This window comes from Schistocerca nitens, chromosome 2, assembly GCF_023898315.1.
Source record: "Schistocerca nitens isolate TAMUIC-IGC-003100 chromosome 2, iqSchNite1.1, whole genome shotgun sequence".
In the NCBI taxonomy this organism is placed as follows: domain Eukaryota; kingdom Metazoa; phylum Arthropoda; class Insecta; order Orthoptera; family Acrididae; genus Schistocerca; species Schistocerca nitens.
Genome location: NC_064615.1, coordinates 1,041,459,155 through 1,041,479,853, shown reverse-complemented (window position 1 = coordinate 1,041,479,853; position 20,699 = coordinate 1,041,459,155). Strand labels below are relative to the sequence as shown.

General features: G+C 42.9%; 1 protein-coding gene across 1 annotated transcript in view; it reads right to left on the bottom strand.

Moving 5' to 3' along the window:
- LOC126235523 (uncharacterized) overlaps positions 1-20,699 on the bottom strand; it is a 436,836-nt gene that overhangs the window by 59,823 nt on the left and 356,314 nt on the right. The window contains exon 12 of the mRNA XM_049944241.1: positions 18,793-20,200. Within this exon, the coding sequence (XP_049800198.1) occupies positions 18,793-20,200 (1,408 nt within the window). The remainder of the gene's footprint in view (positions 1-18,792; positions 20,201-20,699) is intronic.

Below are 20,699 nucleotides of genomic sequence, written 5' to 3'. Positions count from 1 at the left end.
ACGGTCGCAGGTTCGAATCCTGCCTCGGGCATGGATGTGTGTGATGTCCTTAGGTTAGTTAGGTTTAAGTAGATCTAAGTTCTAGGGGACTGATCACCTCAGAAGTTAAGTCCCATAGTGCTCGGAGTCATTTGAACCATTTTGAACACCGGTAACAGGACCCTAGTCATACGCTTGGGAGCTAGACACGTTGAGTAGTCAACTATGGAAGCAATCATCAGTACATATTTTAAAACGAAAACACGATTCTTCTATAGATCGTAAATGCAATGGGCCTCAGGTGCAGAATACGATAAAGTTTTTAAACATAATTTAATTTAGCAAGCAGACGAAATTTGAAAATATCATGTACATAAAACTACAAGGATAGTGCAGTGAGCACCTTCAAACAAAAATAGTTCATGGTACATATTTAACTGCGCCATCGATGTGTAGAAGACAGATATAAATCACTCACGTGACGTGATATTGTTAGTAATATATTGATTAATTACTTTTACTAAGATAATCATGTGTGAAAAGTAGGGGTTGACCTCACATAAATCTTTCAGAAACATCTTGAATATTATTAGTAGTAGCAATTTACTGCAGATAGGTATTCGTTAATAATGGACAGAATCTAGACGAAAGTACAGTCAGTTCCTCAAGAACGTGTCCGCCGTACTCTGTATGAAATAAAAGACGCCATTCAAACATATATTTAGATGAAAATACATATTATTACTAACTGCACCTTTATCTAATAATTAATCCAATCGCCGCCAATATCGATTATACACTACTGGCCATTGAAATTGCTACACCAAGAAGAAATGCAGATGCTAAACGGGTATTCATTGGACAAAAACGCCATTCAAAACATATCTTTACATGAAAATACGTGTTATTACTAACAGCACCGTTACCTAATAATTAATCCAATCACTGCCAATATCGATTATACACTACTGACTATTAAAATTGTTACACCAAGAAGAAATGCAGATGATAAACGGGTATTCATTGGACAAATATATTATACTAGAACTGAAATGTGATTACATTTTCACGCAGTTTGGGTGCATAGATCCTGGGAAATCAGTACCCAGAACAACCACCTCTGGCCGTAATAAGGGCCTTAATACGCCTGGTCGTTGAGTCAAACAGAGCTTGGATGGCGTGTACAGGTACAGCTGCCAATGCAGCTTCCAACACGATACCACAGTTCACCAAAAGTAGTGACTGGCGTATTGTGACGAGCCAGTTGCTGGGCCACCATTGACCAGACGTTTTCAATTGGTGAGAGATCTGGAGAATGTGCTGGCCAGGGCAGCAGTCGAACATTTTCTGTATCCAGAAAGGCCCGTAAAGGACCTGCAACGTGCGGTCGTGCGTTATCCTGCTGAAATGTAGGGTTTCGCAGGGATCGAATGAAGGGTAGAGCTATGGGTCGTACCACATCTGAAATGTAACGTCCACTGTTCAAAGTGCCATCAATGCGAACAACTGTTGACTCATGGATCGAGACGTGGCTGCACGATCCGTTACAGCAATGCAGATAAGATGCCTGTCATCTAGACTGCTGGTGATCGAGGCCGTTGGGATCCAGCACGGCGTTCCGTATTACCCTCCTGATCCCACTGATTCCATAGTCTGCTAACAGTCATAGGATCTCGACCAACGCGAGCAGCAATGTCACGATACTATAAACCGCAATCGCGAAAGGCTACAATACGACCTTTACCAAAGTCGTAAACGTGATGGTAAGCATTTCTGCTCCTTGCACGAGGCATCACAACAACGTTTCACCAGGCAACGCCGGTCAACTGCAGTTTGTGTATGAGAAATCGGATGGAAACTTCCCTCATGTCAGCACGTTGTATGTGTCGCCAACGGCGCCAACCTTGTGTGAATGCTCTGAAAAGGTAATCATTTGCATATCACAGCATCTTCTTTCTGTCGGTTAAATTTCGCGTCTGTAGAACGTCATCTTCGTGGTGTAGCAATTTTAATTGCCAGTAGTGTAGCTTGGTACCTTAGCCCTCACTCTCTGGTAAATCATCCTCATTTCCACACTTTAAATATCGTTTGACCCACTTCACAACGAATTTCTTTGATTTTATCAGAGTTTTAGCAGCAGCTGCATGTGAAAGCTTTAGTCGCTTTGGATGATTTATAAGGAACACTGCCTCGTGACGCTTTAGATATCTTGCAATGATTTTGAAGTGCAACCGACAAAACAAAACATTCAACCCTCACACTGTTTATCTACACACAGCGCAAGAGCGCATTGATTACAGATTCGAGACCACTACCAGAGATATCACTGCGGCTGTTATATTTAGAATTATGGCGTACACATTCTTGCGGAATGGACTGTAAGTCGAAATACGAACTTCTGCTCTTCGTATTTCCAGTATTGATTCTGCGGAATTTATTTTGATTTAGAAGAGAGGTATATCACTGAAGACCAATTTTATCAAGGAATAATCATACACAGAAGAGATACAGTTACTGTTTCGAATTCTTTTAACAGACATCTGCAACATGTCATTGAATTCAAAGCAAAAACAATGCGACATCACCCATCTGGGAGTCGATAATTTTAGTGTGGCATAATGAATTAACGCAAAATGTGACACTGTATGACGTTACAGAATGAAAGTAGGGAACGGACGCCCGTTCCTTCAATTCAGGCACCATTTACGTATGACTACATTCGCATCGCAAATGAAGAGTACTTTAAGCGGCTAAGCAACTCTGTAACATGCGCCTGCGAAACACAAACCTTATGTCAAGGACAGAAATTAAAATCTGTATCAAACGACATTCAAGCTTTCTTGAAAGCTGCAGCATTTTCGCATTGTTTGTGAAAGTGGCTAAAATAGTAACTACACAACATCACATTCATTGCACATTGCTAGAAGCTGTTTGAAGTATAAATGGGAATAACTTGAGCAACTGGGAAGCAGAACCACAGCAAAAGCACTAAAAATTTCTATTCGATAATCAGACATATGCCTCAATGTGGCGCAGACCGATGGTGCTATTCGTAACGACAAACTTCGATAAACTTTTAAAACTGAGCAGACTTCATTTTGGTACTCGTTATACGATGTTTTGAAAAGCAGTTATGCATGTCCGTCAGTGCCGCATTCAAATGACTCCACGTGATTGGAAGTGACACAGAGGCCGGTTGACATTATGTGGCAATCAGGGTGCTTTTCGTGGAGTCTGTATAGCGATGTTCTGTAATGAATTTCTGCTAGCAATAGCGAGTACAGTGTTAAAAAATTATAGAGGAGGTATACTTGGAAAAGGTCCATAGATTCGGAAAGAATCACCCTGGACTACGTCATGGTCAGATAGATATTTTGGAACCAGATATACATTTTGATCGTAATTTAGTAATAATGAACAGTAGCTGAAGTATAAGTGAGTCGTCCGATAGAATCAATGTGCAAAGAAGTGGTATATTGTAGTACTGAAAAATGATGAGCTACGTTTGATGCTCTCTGAAACTGCGGTTAGGAATACCATAAAAGGCAGTTCAGTTGAAGAGTAATAGACATTTCTGAACCGCACAATCACCTTAGCAGGACATAGAAACACGAAAGGTAACCACCAAGAAATCTTTGTTAACACAAAATCAATTTATTGACGAAAGTAGAAAGTACAGAAATGTTCAGGGAAATTCACTTAGGTATGAAACAATTAGGAAGTGCAAAGAAACCAAGGTGAAATAACTGCGGAAAATATGTGACGAAACGATAAAAAGACTTATTCAACGTATAGAAATGTCAAATCCACCGTGTAATAATTACAAGAAAGGGTGACGGCATTAAGAGGGCATTGGGAATTCCACTGATGGCGCAGAGCAGAGAGCGTGTAGGTGGACAGATTACCAAATATCGACTCACGTAGGCGTGTAGAATCTATGAGACAGAAGATATACTTTCACACATTCGCAAGAAGATCACCCATGTAATTCTCAAACCAGCAAGGATAGAGAAGTTAGAGAAGTTAGAGACCCGCAGTACAATCAGCTTAATGGTTCATGCAAGCAGGTTACTGACAAGAGTAATATACATAAGAATGAAAAAGAAAATTGAGAATCTGTTACATGAAGATCAGTTTGGTTCTAGGAAAGGTAAAGGCACCAGAGAGGCAGTCTGACGTTGCGGTCGGAGGCGACATTAAAGAAAAATGAAGAGACGTTCATGGGATTTGTCGACCATGAAAACGCATTCGACAGTGTCAAATGGTGTAAGATTTTCTAAATTCTGAGAAAAGTAGGGGTAAGCTATAGGAAAATACTAGCAATACACAATATGTACAAGAACCAAGAGGGAACTGTGAACCGGAAAACGAAGAACTAAGTGCTCTGATTAAAAAATGGTGTAAGGCAGGAATGTGGCGTTTCCCCCCTATCGTTCAACATGTACGTCGAAGAAGCAATTACGGAAATAAAAGAAAGGTTCAAGAGTGCGATTAAAATTCAGAGAGAAATGATATCAATGATAAGATACGCTGAAGAAGAAGACCGTGTGGTAGGGCCTCCCGTCGGGTGGACCGTTCGCCGGTGCAAGTCTTTCGATTTGACGCCTCTTCGGCGACTTGCGCGGCGATGAGGCTGAAATGATGATTAGGACAACACAACACCCACTCCCTGGGAGGAGAAAATCTCTGACCCAGCCGGGAATCGAACCCGGGCCGTTAGGATTGACATTCTGTCGCGCTGACCACTCAGCAACAGGGGGCGGACATAAGGTACGCTGATGACATTACTTTCCTCAGTGGAAGTCAAGAAGAGCTGCACGATGTGTTCAATGGAGAGTTACAGTATATGTTGGATGAAATTAACAATCTAATGGCTACAAAATATGGACTGAGAGTAAATCGAAGGAAAATGAAATTAAATAGTGGTAGCAGAAATGATAATATGAATAAACTGAAGAGAAAGATTGGAGGGCCACAATGTCAACGAAGTTAATTTACGATACAACCTTGGAAGAAAAATAATACACGACGGATGAAACAAGGAGGATATAAAAAGAACATAGGCAAAGAGGGCTTTCCTAGACAAGGGTAGCCCGCTATTATCGGCCATAATCTGAAGAAGAAATTTCTGAGAATGTATTCACTTAAAACTTCCGGGCTGATAGGCCGTGGTCGAAGTATAAAACTGTCTCCTAACGTTTCGTCTCCGACTGCGGGAGACATCTTCGGAGGTAAAGCGGCGAACTGCGAAGAGGACTCGAGGAGGCGCTGATTATATAGGCAGTACAGAGGGCGCCACTGTCGATCACGTGGCGTCGGCTATGAGATTGTCCCTGGTAATGCCAACATTCTCGATTGAAAGTAATCGATCGTCACGCTTGCGGTGCAACGCTGACATCCAAATTTTATCCAGTTTAACACCTTCGTCTTTCCTGTTAAAATTATTACGATGTTTATCAATCTCGATAGCCTCTCTATACAAGCGTGCATAATAATACGAGGTTTTTGATATGACGCTCGCCTCGCTGAATTTTATTTCATGATCACCTTCCTGGTAAACATGTTCCGCTACGGCCGATTTATCCGTGTGACCTAGGCGGCAATTCCTCTTATGTTCGACAAGACGGGTGTTCACACTTCTCTTTGTAGTACCGATGTAAACCTGTCCACAACTACAAGGAATTTTATATACCCCCGGTGTGGCCAAAGGGTGCCGTGCATCTTTTGCCGACCTTAAAAATTCTTTTATTTTCCTAGTAGGTCTGAAAGTAGTTTCCACCCCATACTTGCCTAAAACTTTCCCAATGCGATCTGTGACCTTGCTAATGAACGGAAGAAATACTTTGCCCCTGGACGACTGTTGTTCGTCGTTACTCCTGATTCTCTGCCTAGAGCGAAGTGCTCGATCTATATCCTTGCTAGAAAAGCCATTCTTCACGAAAGCTGACCGTAGATGTTCAATCTCATCTTTTAAATTAACAGGTTCACAAAGTTTGTGCGCCCTGTCTACCAATGTTTTCATTACACCTCTTTTTTGTCTAGGGTGGTGGTTTGAATCTTTGTGTAGATAACGATCAGTATGTGTGGGCTTTCTATACACCTTATGGCCCAAAGTAAAATAAAAGTAAAAGAATTTTTAAGGTCGGCAAAAGATGCACGGCACCCTTTGACTACACCGGGGGTATATAAAATTCCTTGTAGTTGTGGACAGGTTTACATCGGTACTACAAAGAGAAGTGTGAACACCCGTCTTGTCGTACATAAGAGGAATTGCCGCCTAGGTCACACGGATAAATCGGCCGTAGCGGAACAAGTTTACCAGGAAGGTGATCATGAAATAAAATTCAGCGAGACGAGCGTCATATCAAAAACCTCGTATTATTATGCACGCTTGTATAGAGAGGCTATCGAGATTGATAAACATCGTAATAATTTTAACAGGAAAGACGAAGGTGTTAAACTGGATAAAATTTTGGATGTCAGCGTTGCACCGCAAGCGTGACGGTCGATTACATTCAATCGAGAATGTTGGCATTACCAGAGACAATCTCATAGCCGACGCCACGTGATCGACAGTGGCGCCCTCTGTACTGCCTATATAATCAGCGCCTCCTCGAGTCCTCTTCGCAGTTCGCCGCTTTACCTCCGAAGATGTCTCCCGCAGTCGGAGACGAAACGTTAGGAGACAGTTTTCTACTTCGACCACGGCCTATCAGCCCGGAAATTTTAAGTGAAGACAATACCGGCCGTGAAAGTTTACATTGTATGATCTGAGAATGTATGTTTGAAAACTACATTGTATGGCAGTGATCACGGACCACGGACTGTGGGAAAACCTAAAAAAAAAAAAAAGAGAGCACGCATCTCGTGGTTGTGCGGTAGCGTTCTCGCTTCCCACGCCCGGGTTCCCGGGTTCGATTCCCGGCGGGGTCAGGGATTTTCTCTGCCTCGTGATGGCTGGGTGTTGTGTGCTGTCCTTAGGTTAGTTAGGTTTAAGTAGTTCTAAGTTCTATGGGACTTATGACCACAGCAGTTGAGTCCCATAGTGCTCAGAGCCATTTGAACCTAAAAAAAGAGAATCTAAGAGCTCGAGATGTGGTGATATAGAATTTTGTAAATTAGGTGGACTGGTTTGATAAGGAATGGAAAGGTTCGCCGCAAAACCTCTAGGAAAGGAAAATGCGGAAAACATTGACGAGAAGGAGGGACAGAATGATGGGACATACATACAGGGACGTAAAGGGTCTACAGGGAGCAGTAGAGAATAAAATCTTTAAGAGAAGACGGAGATTGGAACAGATCAAACAAAAAGGTTGAAGCCATAGCGTTCAACTGCTGCTCTGAGATGAAGAGGCTAGTGCAAGAGAGGAATTCGTTGTGGGCCGCATCGAACAGAAGACCAAGAAAAATCAAGAGTGCACCATTGACAATGCTTTTTCGTTACCAGTAATGTACAATATAAAATGGAAACTGATATGTGTACAGACTGCGAGATGATTACCTCTCGTAACACTTGAAATGTGAATATAGGCTACGTGACCGCATAGCCTCGCGGACGCTCCCGCATTTGGAACATGACCGCATAATGACTTAGTACAAAGTCGAGGCGATGAGTTACAACAGCGACAGAGATGTCCTCTAACCCAGGTTAACACCTTGGAGGCGAAAATGTTAAGCAACGGCTCTCTATTGCGCATTCCAGTCACGTGGTTACAACGGCTCTCAAAACATAAAGACGATAACACACTGATCATAACTGTGACAACAACCACCAGTATCGACCGTGCACCGTGTTACTGGAAAACTGTTCTGAAATGGTCGAAAACCCAAGGAAGATCGGTACTCAAGGAAACGACTTGTGTTTCGGACGGACAGGAAAGGCAATTTGCGATTTAGTTCATCAGTCGTAGTACGAAATCACTGCGTGAAAATATCAAATGTGTAAAGAAACAGGAATCATCATCATCATCATCATCATAATTTAGGACTGATTATGCCTTTCAGCATTCAGTCTGGAGCATAGCCCCCTTATAAAATTCCTCCATGATCCCCTATTCAGTGCTAACATTGGTGCCTCTTCCGATGTTAAACCTATTACTTCAAAATCATTCTTAACCGAATCCAGGTATCATCTCCTTGGTCTGCCCCGACTCCTCCTACCCTCTACTGCTGAACCCATGAGTCTCTTGGGTAACCTTGCTTCTCCCATGCGTGTAACATGACCCCACCATCTAAGCCTGTTCGCCCTGACTGCTACATCTATAGAGTTCATTCCTAGTTTTTCTTTGATTTCCTCATTGTGGACACCCTCCTGCCATTGTTCCCATCTTACTAGTACCTGCAATCATCTTAGCTACTTTCATATCCGTAACCTCAACCTTGTTGATAAGGTAACCTGAATCCACCCAGATTTCCCTCCCATACGACAAAGTTGGTCGAAAGATTGAACGGTGCACAGATAGCTTAGTCTTGGTACTGACTTCCTTCTTGCAGAAGAGACTAGATCGTAGCTGAGCGCTCACTGTATTAGCTTTGCTACACCTCGCTTCCAGTTCTTTCACTATGTTGCCATCCTGTGAGAATATGCATCCTAAGTACTTGAAACCGTCCACCTGTTCTAACTTTGTTCCTCCTATTTGGCACTCAATCCGTTTATATTTCTTTCCCACTGACATTACTTTCGTTTTGGAGATGCTAATCTTCATACCATAGTCCTTACATTTCTGAACTAGCTCTGAAATATTACTTTGCAAACTTTCAATCGAATCTGCCATCACAACTAAATCATCCGCATATGCAAGACTGCTTATTTTGTGTTCACATATCTTAATCTCACCCAGCCAGTCTATTGTTTGCAACATATGATCCATAAATAATATGAACAACAGTGGAGACAGGTTGCAGCCCTGTCTTACCACTGAAAATACTCTGAACCATGAACTCAATTTACCGTCAACTCTAACTGCTGCCTGACTATCCATGTAAAGACCTTTAATTGCTTGCAAAAGTTTGCCTCCTATTCCATAATCTCGTAGAACAGACAATAACTTCCTCCTAGAAACCCGGTCATATGCCTTTTCTAGATCTATAAAGCATAGATACAATTCCCTATTCCACTCATAACGCCTATTTGCCGCAAGCTAAAGATCTGGTCCTGACAACCTCTAAGAGGCCTAACCCACACTGATTTTCATCCAATTGGTCCTCAACTAATACTCGCACTTTCATTTCAACAATACCTGAGAAGATTTTACCCGCAACGCTGATTAAAGAGATACCTCTGTAGTTGTTACAATATTTTCTGTTTCCATGTTTAAGATTGGTGTAATTACTGTTTTTGTCCAGTCTGAAGGAACCTGTCCCTACTCCCAGGCCATTTCAATTATCCTGTGTAGCCATTTAAGACCTGACATTCCATTGTATTTGATGAATTCCGACTTAATTTCATCCACCCAAGCTACTTTATTGCACTGCAATCTATTGACCATTTTCTCCACTTCCTCAAATGTGATCCTATTTCCATCATCATCCGTATCCCATTCTACCTCGAAATCTGAAACATAACTGATCGTATTGTCACCTACATTGAGCAAAATATTCCCTTCATCTGCCCAAGGCATCCACAGGAATCACCAGCAGATTTCCTGACCTGTCCAAAATACTTGTCATTTCCTTCTTACCTCCCTTTCGAAGACTGCTAATTACACTCCAGAATGGTTTTCCAGCAGCTTGACCCATAGTCTCCAACCTGTTTCCAAAGTCTTCCCAAGATTTCTTCCTGGATGCTGCAATTATCTGTTTGGCTTTGTTTCTTTCTTCAACATAACTTTCTCTGTTTACCTGGGTTCTAGTATGTAGCCATTTTTGATACGCCTTCTTTTTCTTTTTACAGGCTGCCTTGATTGTGTCATTCCACCAAGCTGTTTGCTTCATCCTACTTTTACACACTACTGTTCCAAGACATTGTTTAGCCACTTCTAGTACTGTGTCCCTGTACCTTGTCTATTCCTTTTCCAATGACTGTAATTGACTACATTCAACTAACTGGTACCTTTCTGAGATCGCTGTTATGTACTTGTGCCTGATTTCTTTACCCTGAAGTTTCTCCACTCTTATCCTCCTACATATGGACCTGACCTCCTGCACTTTCGGCCTCACAATCCCAATTTCATTGAAGATTATATAATGATCAGTGTCATCAAAGAATCCCCTGAATACACGTGTGTCCCTCACAGCCTTCCTGAATTCCTGATCTGTTACTATATAGTCAATGACAGATCTGGTTCCCCTGCCTTCCCAAGTATACTGGTGAATGTTCTTATGTTTAAAAAAGGAGTTTGTGATTACTAAGCCCATACTGGCACAGAAATCCAAGAGTTGTTTCCCGTTCCTGTTGGCCTCCATATCCTCTCCAAATTTACCCATAACCTTTTCATACCCTTCTGTTCGATTTCCAATCCTGGCATTAAAATCACCCATGAGCAGAACACTGTTCTTGTCCTTTACTCTAACAACTACATCACTGAGTGCCTCATAAAAACTATCCATCTTATCTTGATCTGTCCCTTCACAATGTGATTATACTGACACAATCCTAATTTTCTTGCTAGACGCTGTCAAATCTATCCACATCAGTCGTTCGTTTACATACCTTATTGCAACTACGCTTCGTTCCATTTCTTTCCTGGTGTAAAGCCCTACACCCGATTGTGCTATTCCTGCTTTGACTCCTGACAGGTAGGCCTTGTATTCTCCCGCTTCCTCTTCTTTCTCACCCCTTACCCGAATGTCACTAACAGCTAAAACGTCCAGCCCCATCTTACTTGCAGCCTCTGCCAGCTCTACCTTCTTCCCAGATATTGATATTAATAGCTCCCCATCTCATTACCATTTGTTTGCCAAGTCGTATCTTAGGAGTCCCTGGTTTGTCAGTTAGAGGTGGGACTCTGTCACCTCCAAAGGTCAGAGGCATTTTGCTCTGATTGTTGCCAGCATCATATTTAAAGTACCAGGGAAGCAGGTTGCTAGCCTTACTTGCCCCGAGTCCCATTGAGTTTTACCCCTAACGGTTGAGGGACTAAGCGGTGGATTTGGTAGTCTTTGCCGTATGAGCACAAAGGTGACCACGACTCAGAATATGTCCGAGATGTCCAGCCTTATTCCAAAGTAACTGGTATCCCGACTGTCGGGACCACTTAGTTGGCCACTCATACGTTGGCCGTGGTTCATGAACTAGGACATGACTACAGGAACCCACACCATGAACCACAGGAATTATCATATCAGAGAAATTTCCATCCCACTTGAAACAGGGAAGGTTTAGAAATCCGTTAGAACAGGAGCTTCTGAGAGAGCCGTAAGAGAAATGAGTGCTTTACTTTCTTATTTGTGCCAAACGTCTCTTGCGTCTTAATAGTGTAAAGCTACAACAGTAACGTTGGAAATAATATAGAAGTTTCTTTTAAATGAATACACCGCCATTTGTCTGTATTGTCGTGGTGGTTGTCACAAACTGTCTGAAAAGCTTATCGTTTATTGCAGGGGAGGACGTGCTGAGAAATTATTGTTACCAAACAAATTCTACAGGTTGCGCCGTTTCCGAGTTATTTAGCATTGAAGTTAGCCAGTCAGGTTGTTGAGCGCGCATATTTAAGCACTAACAGCCACTAAACTGCAATAATGCATCCGTGGGTCCGTGAGTTACCACTTGTTCAAATGATCATTACAGTTAAAATGTGTCATTTCGGAAGTGATATATTTAAGCCAGGCGAGCAAAAGTTACATTTTTTCAATTTTAGAAAATCAAAAGAAGAACATGTTTGGTGACACCGTCTCTGGAAATCTTTCTATTTTCGCGCACGATGACCTGATCGGTTACCTACGAAACTAATTAATTCGGTAACGGCGCAAGGTATTGAATTTTTTCTCAACAATTATACCTCAGCACAACTCTCCCGCAACACACAGCCTTTTCTGACTGTTACTGACTACTCTGTGTACTCAAGAATGTTCTTTGCTTGTTTTATGGCCTAGTTAAGATAATGTGGAAGTGAGGGCAGCACACAGGATGTGCTCCCTTACTCAGTTTAATAATCTTTATTGAAGCATACCTGTTTCTCTTTTATAAACTGAATGTTTAGCATCCCGTGGTGACCCTAACATTTACTTTGTATGCTCTTAAATGTTGCATTTCAATATCATTATCTACTGCAAAGTGTTGTGTTGCTACAGAGTGTAATTCGGTCGGTCACGTGGCATAGACATTTATCGACAAGTAGTCATATGCCAAGGACAGCTCACACACAGCACTACGTCTTTATGTTGCTCGTTTACGAAAGTATTTATCAGTGAACGGCGAGGGTCGCAGATAATGAAATGGTCTTTCACTATAGGAATAAAATATTTCGCCAAGGCTGACTTCATTTTCTTTTATCCGAAGCAAAATTATTATTATCGAATTCAGTTATATCAGATGTGCATTTCTTCTTCTGTATTGCTCATGAAAGATTCTTACTTCCATCTGAATCTGGTACCATGAGAACGTGTAAATTAGAAAGCTTATCTTCCTCTAGCGGCATCTAAGATCGAAAATCTCGTGCTATCGTAAACGTAATGATAAATTTCTCTTTTTATATGCTATTAAAGTTTGTTGTTGAGGCTCTCGTTTTTTTTCTCGTTTGGATGCAAGTTCAGTCTCTTATGATTTCGTCAATCATTTCATGCCTCATATGTGGTCAACATCTCGAGTGGGTACATGTGGATTCAGCATGTGGACCCTAATCTAGCGTACAGATCCTCTGAGATTTGCTTTAAAAGAACTGAGAATCTGAGAATCCTCTTTCTGTTCGCCCTGGCAAGAACAGAAAGAAAAAAAATAAGTATGTAAATTTCAAAACATCTTATATTGTAATTGCATAAGAATATCTGAAAGATCCAGCTGGGCCATTCGTTGAAGCATCGTGTGCAAAGCAGAACTGACTACTCGGTTGGAGCGAGAAAAATATAAACAACTAATCAAACGGAGAAAACCTGAGGTTCAAAAGCAAGCAATTCACACAAACACAAGATGGAACTCTTAAATCTCGAAACAAATTAGGTATTCAGATTTTAAGGAAATATACATTGATGAACCAAAACATTATGCTCACTTCCTACTGTCAGATTTGACTGTCACTTGGTGTCGTTGCGGGCAATGAAAATATATAATCACATAAGACAGAAAACCACTCCTATTTCGTAAACTGTTTCAGATATCGAAACTAGGTTTTCAGCAAATGATAGTATGCTAACGGGCATGTACTTTGGTATGTGATAAAAAGTCCTCTCCATCAAGATATTGAAGTAAGCATGATTTTTTTAGAATAGAATGGTATACTCGAAAGAGCTTGAAAAGACGAGTAAAGTGATATAACGCTTGTTCATGTTGAGGCTGAAACTCTTCGTAAAAGAATGTGAGAAATATTCTAAAACTAAAATGCCAGTCGACTAGAACCGCTACTGCGATGTAAACGCTCTCATGCCAGGCTACGTCGCTGAATCCAATCTCTAGACTGTATACTTGCCAGCACTGCAAAACTAGAAGGAACTGCACCATTTGCAGACAGGTAATTTCTGCTACAAAATCGCCTGCATGCAGACATGTACACAGCGAGGAGAATTCAGACATACAACTTCCATACTGCGAATGGTGCCACGAGCCGTTTTGCGAAGGAATGTCGAACCAGCCAGACCAGCGTCATTCGCATTGAGACATATTCCATCTGAATCTACATCAGGTGATTACGACAGCTGTATAGAATTTTACTGGCTGCTCTGCACCGCTTGGAGAACGGTACTGAGTATTTTCCGAATATGTACTTCAATGACTAAGTAACGTTCTTGAACCACGGTGAGGTAACGTAACGTACACTATTGGGCAGCTGAAAAGCCACCTTGGCTTCGTCAGGTACAGTAAGAAGCGAAAACCTATCGTCCGGCATCGTATGCCTACTTTCCTACGAACATTCTGTTCTTCAAGTAGACGTACCACTCAATAAGCGACTGTGCATATGGTTCGAACAAGAGGCGGCCCATCCCACTCACCCGGAAAAGCAACGCGAATACTGAATAAAAAAAAAATCTTGCCGTTGGGTAGCACGGAATGCTGCAGTACAATGGCTGGCCAGCTCTCTCGATTTGACTCACTCTTGATTTCTATGGCGAGCACTCAGATATGCGGTCTGTTACGAAGCCTCTCCGCCGTCCAACTACCCAAGACGATATACGCCGTCGAGTCACCACAGCGAGCAGCGGAATATTATCCAATGTACTTTCATCTGTTAACTTATCTGTTGAACGGCGACAGAAAATATGTCTTGAAGTCGATGGTAAACAATTTGAGCACATACTTACGTTAAGTGGAAAACGACGTTTCGTTAAGAAAAGTACTTATCTTGTGGGTGACATTATGAATAAACTGTGTAGTTTATTTTATGTACATTCCTTCTAATTACAATTACGAATACTATTTATAGACACATTTGCGCGAAAGCAGACGGTTTACTTTAAGAAACATTCAGTAGTCTCCACGCAAAGGCAGGCCAGGTTTTTTTCGAATCTAAGGAAACTAATACGGTAGTTTCCGATTCTCCTTAAATGAGGCTGTTTATCATTGTGAAGTATAAATTAATGACGTTTCTGTTTCGGCTTTGGCAAGTAAGCAACAACGAGGTTTTAAATGGAAAACTGCATGACAACACTGTAGTTATTTTCGCAAAAACCAAGTAACGTACACACATTTGACACATTTCTGCTAAGCTCCGCCTGATATGCCTGAAACTAGCATTGCCGTAGTTCCAAATACAAAAATCGTAGTTGAACCTGCATCTACGTCGTATGGGAAATGAGTTTTATCTTAGCAGCGTAGTCCTGTTTTGCTACATATAACGACGAAGCCTCGCATGATAGCTTCGGTTGGCGGTGTTTTCAGCGGTATAGGTGACTCTGGCCGCATTGCTTTCCAGTTTTCACTTCTTGGATTTTTTTGTGGAGAGCTTCAACATCAACATTTGCATGTTTTATACCTCTGTACTCATCCTATTTCATACTTGAACTTTCTTCAATATCTCTATGGGTACAGGAGTACATGCCCTTAGCGTACTATCATTTTCCGAAAACCTCAGGGCCGATGACCTCAGCAGTTTGGTCCCATTAGACCTTACGACAAATTACCACAATACCGAAAACCTCGATTCGATACCAGGAACCGTTGACGAAATAAAAGCATTAGTCTTATGTGACTCACCGAGAAGAGAAGATACTCGATAGCATGGCGAAATCAACTGAAAAAGAGACTTCGAGTAAGGCCAGAACGCTTTGGCACGGCGCCTGAGAACTAGCATCTTGGAACGGCGTAGCTAGTCGTTGTTCGCGAGCTACACACGTGAGCACCTGTGGGAAGTGTTTGAAGGACGTGGAACCATATGAAGGTCGAAAGCTTGCCCTCGAAGGCTTGCCCCGCACTATAACGCATGATGGGCTGCGATTTGTGGCAGATATGATTACAGTGCCACAGAAAGAAGTGTTTCGGAACGCACCATCCAAAGCACATTGTTGATCATTGGACTCCGCAGCAGACCACCTACCCGTGTTTCAATCTTGACCCAAAGACTTTCATTGTGTCAAGATTGAAACACGGGTAGGTGGTCTGCTGCGGAGTCAACTACGATTGCCGTGGGGAGGGGATCATGGAAAATGGACACTGGATCAATGTAATAGCAATGTCCAGCATAACAGTCGCGACACCCCGTCTCCTTTTTTTTTACTTCCAGCTTCAGCAGCGACTCAAGCGGTCAACAAGTGACACTTCTGAATATGATATTGTGTGAATGCGAATACTAATGATTATATTGATTTGTAATATAATTTTTACAATAGGGAGTGTATGTAGTCTCATAAAACTCGACAGCAACTAAAAAATTACACTAGGTGTGTGGTTATTTAATTTCCTAAGGCCCCTGGGAGATATGAAACGTTGCCTTACAGGAGATTTTATTTACGATTCTCTTGTAATGCACAGACATTTACTGACTAACGCCGTTTTTCTTTATTAACAAAAGTCAACACCAGAAGCCCTGACCTTTTACAGAGAGAGGCCGTATATCTATCCAACAAAGCAGAGTTTTGTTCGCTACAATTTCACCCAAATCAGTGAATGTGCAACGTGTATGGAGTGTAATACGTACATTATTTAACGTATCAAAAAAGCCACCGCAACTGTAGCTTGAGGCAAAACCACACAGACGTGACAGCAAACCGCCAGAAGCATAGAACTGTTTCCCAACATAGGAGACGCAAATCCACAATTGATTCTAATCTGAGTCACAAACGCTAAGAATCTTCAATAAATTCGCTTTTGAAGCAAAAGTAATTACGCTTCCAAAAATATTCGTGTATTGGAAAATAGAATGAAGAGTAATAAAGGGCGAATCACTGGACTCTATAAGAAGTTTCAAGTGTCAAGCAACGTGGCTATCATCATAACAATAAAAATATATGCTTCCGATGCCTCAAATTTGTTTATATTCTCTTGCTTGCAGCGAAATAAGCCAAAAATATAGATATATTCGAAAGTACTTCTTCGTGAATGTGTTGTGGTTTGTGTCATTGAATCAGTACTATACGGCCGTTTTTACACATATTTCAGCGTACTTCATGCCTTTTGGTAACTTACTAACGCATGGAACGCAAAAATATTACAACTACTCCGTTAATTAAGCAGAAAATAATTACGAAGAAGAATTATCCTTACGACGCATGTGACCGTCTGCTTTCTCACCGCTTGGAGCGCTGGTATCGCTCTAGCTGTCGAACGGTAACAACTTTCGCACCAGTGTCTCATCACCGTACTTATTAAGACTTTGGTAGTGGTTTCTTGTGACACAATGTCGATTGTCTTGTCGTGACACACCGCCATCGAGGCGGACGTCTGCTCGAAAGATACACCGTGCTACGATCACAGGCTAGTGGAGAGAGTATTATGCTTCCACAGGACCTGTTTTAGTAATCTGATGCACCATGGCAGCTGTGGATTTCGTGGACATTACTGGGGACCACCCTCATTACTTCATGCTTGATCTCTTCCTTGATGACGGTGCCACATACCACGTTGGCGGAATTCACTTGAGCCGGAGCTGATATCAAACCAGCATCTGGCCATCCAGCTTTCGGTTTTCCGCGATTTCCCTAAATCACTTCAGGCGAATGCCGAGATGTTCCTTTGAAAGGGCACGGCCGACTTCCTTCCCCACCCTTCCCTAATCTGATGGGACCGACGACCTCGCTGTTTTGTCCCTCCCCAAGAACCAACCAATTAACCAATCTGAAGCTGATGAAATATCTGGGACGCTATGGGGCGCCGGCTTCGCACCCACACACCACTGGCCCGCAATTTACCGGAACTGCGTTAACCGGGCGTAGATGTCTTGTTCCACATACCTCATGAAACCTCTCAAGTCCTTGACAAATTCATGTCATTCAGAGTCGTCGCCGTGTTGCATTAGGGAGGCGGACCAATACGCTTAATACACAAGTTTTAAGAAAATGAAACGCTTAATGCCGTCCTTATGATATTTTTTATTGAGTAGCTAACAGTTTCGGCGCTTCAGTATGACATCTTTAGGCCTTAGTTTATGCTGAAGGGGTTATCACGAACCATATATACGTTCCATTAGTGACCAACATAACTGGTTTACGCAGACTATCTGTAACCCTGATGTCAGCACAGCAATCATCATGTGTTCTGACTTCACGGTTACAAATGGTTCAAATGGCTCTGAGCAGTGTGGGACTTAACTTCTAAGGTCGTCAGTCCCCTAGAACTTAGAACTACTTAAACCTAACTAAGCTAAGGACATCAAAGACATCCATGCCTGAGGCAGGATTCGAACCTGCGACCGTAGCGGTTGCGCGGTTCCAGACTGTAGCGCCTAGAACCGCTCGGCCGCCCTGGCCGCCCTTCACGGTTACTCTCTGGCTCTGAGCACTATGGGACTTAACATCTATGGTCATCAGTCCCCTAGAACTTAGAACTACTTAAACCTAACTAACCTAAGGACATCACACAACACCCAGTCATCACGAGGCAGAGAAAATCCCTGACCCCGCCGGGAATCGAACCCGGGAACCCGGGCGTGGGAAGCGAGAACGCTACCGCACAACCACGAGCTGCGGACTTTCACGGTTACTGATAGTCTGCATAGACCAGTTGTGTTTGCCACTGTTGGAGCGTATATAGGTTCGCGATAGCTCCTTCAGCATCAGATAAGGCCTGAAGATGGCGCACTGAAGTACCTAAACTGGTAGCTACACAGTAAAAAAGATCATAAAGACGGCTGTAGGTGTTTCATTTTCATACAATTGTGAACGGCCGTGGTCCCCAAGACCTTCAGATAAAAGGATAGAGTTACAAAAACTGTATACACAAGTGGTCACAATGTTTGCACTCATCAGTGTATATATTTTCTCACCTTTTTCCTTTTTAGAAAGGAAAAGTGAATCTAGTATTTATAATAAGTTTCCTTTCATTTACGTCTGTGGTCAAAAACTTTTTTTTTTTGTTTGTTTACAGATTACCGGTTTCGGTCTATAATGACCATCATCAGATCTGTTTTATAAAAACAAAGTTCTATTGTACTGCAGCCATAGTGGCATCGTCAAATTTTAAATGGAACATCAGCACCAGCATCGTCAAATATATATTTATAACTTCGCACGTCCACGCATATAGTGTAGACTTTGTAGAGCAAGACAATACAATAAATGCAGGAGACATACCTGGTGCGTCCGAATCCGCTGCTGGGCTGTCTGTAGACTCTATTGTGCTGCACTCCGTAACCTCGACAGCCGGTTCCACAACAACCCGGGACTCGCGCTTCGCACTGTGCACTTTAGGTAACACTTCCTGCTCACTGGTCACGTTCACTACGCCACTCAACGGCGACACTATACCCTCCGCTTTCGAGCCGTCACCACACACCACACTCGCGGTCTGCTTCGTCAGCGCACTGCTCTTCGGCGGGACGGGCGGCGTCTGCGACGGCTCGTCCTGGGCCGCCGGGATACAGAAGTTGGACTGCGACGTCGAGATGGGCCGGTCGTGCTCGGCGCCGTCGCGCTCGTCGAACTCGTCCAGGTACCTCGACGAGTCCGCCGAGCTGGAGCGCTTCCTGTAGGCGAAGCTGCCGCGGTGCCGCGCCTCCTCGCTGGGCGTCAGCAGGTGTCGCCGCAGGCTGTCGCCGTTGTAGTGTTGGTGCTGGTGGAACACCTGTTGGTGGTGGACCACCGTCACCGTAGAACCGCACACCACCCGCTGGCACGAGAAGTCGCACCTCCTGACGCACCGCTCCATTTCACCGGTCAGCAGGCTGGGAACACTCACAGACTTCTCAACCGACGGGCAGTTTAAGGAATTGTGGTCCACCTGCAGTTTCAGTGTCTCTATCTTGTTACTGGACGAGTTGACACTCGTGATAGGGGACATAGGGAGGTAGCCTGGGAAGCTGCCATTCGTCGTACCGCTGACGGCCTCCAAGGTGTTTCCACTTTCTCCCGCACGCCCATTCTTCGTCGGTTCCATCATCAAATAATCGTCTTCGACGTCGGGTTTCGCAACTTTTCCTTCACACGTAGCTAGAGAAGCACTGGGATTCACTTTGCTACCGTTCTGATTGTCAGAGTGGTCGGCAATAGTGTCTGCGCACTCGTGACCACATTTCGCGCAGAACGTCACGGCTCCTTCCGTCAAACCATTTCGAATACCGTCATCAAGGGCACTGTCACTGGAATTCTGGTCGCCGCTCTGAGCAACCAATGAAACCTTCGACAGGATATCCCGAGAATTCTCGTAGTACTCAAGTGACTGGGCGAAGTCGATGTTTTCATAATTAGTCGCGTCAAAACTGGGAACCGTACTGTTGCCATCGGTATTGTCTTCCTGACAAACGCCCCCGTCGACGTTGACGTAATTGTTGACATCAGGGTCAGCCTTTGAAGCCTGTTGTTCGGTCGTGGGTAAAGCAGCAGGTGTGACTCCATCTTGCGTCGTCGAGCTGACGGCCGCTTCTCGGGTGCGCTTGTTCGTCTTTTTAGACTTGTCGACCGTTGCGTAGATCGCTATTTCCCCTCGTTGATTGACGACTGGCATCTTCCCCTGACCGCTGAGTGGTACCCTGGTGATGGGTACCTGCGAAGAAATAAAATTTTATTCATTAGATGCTATTATCAAATGAAATGTGGAAATTAATGGCTGAAAAATATCTGAATTGTGTTAAGATATGGACACGACAAATAGATTACAGTTCCATTATTTCACAATAGTCTAATACTATACAGTATTTTTACGTTCAGATTGGCATTGTCAGCAGGATATTACAATAACTGCAAAACATAGTTAACTTATTTGAATTTGTGTGAATACTTTTAAGGAGAAACCAGCGCTTGAATCCACTCATATTTATCCATCCTCCAAAGTTTAGTACACCTATGAATCAATTTTACATCGAAGATATTTATGTCTGTTGCTACCTCCACCACCGTTAACTTGACATGGATATCAACTTCGCGATTTTCTGTGTGTTTCTGGACTTTTATGAACAGCGTTTAATGAAAGACCCTTAACATTAGCGATAGCTGAATGTAATTTACTGTCTTCTTTTCTAGGTGCCCACAATACTCGATGTAGT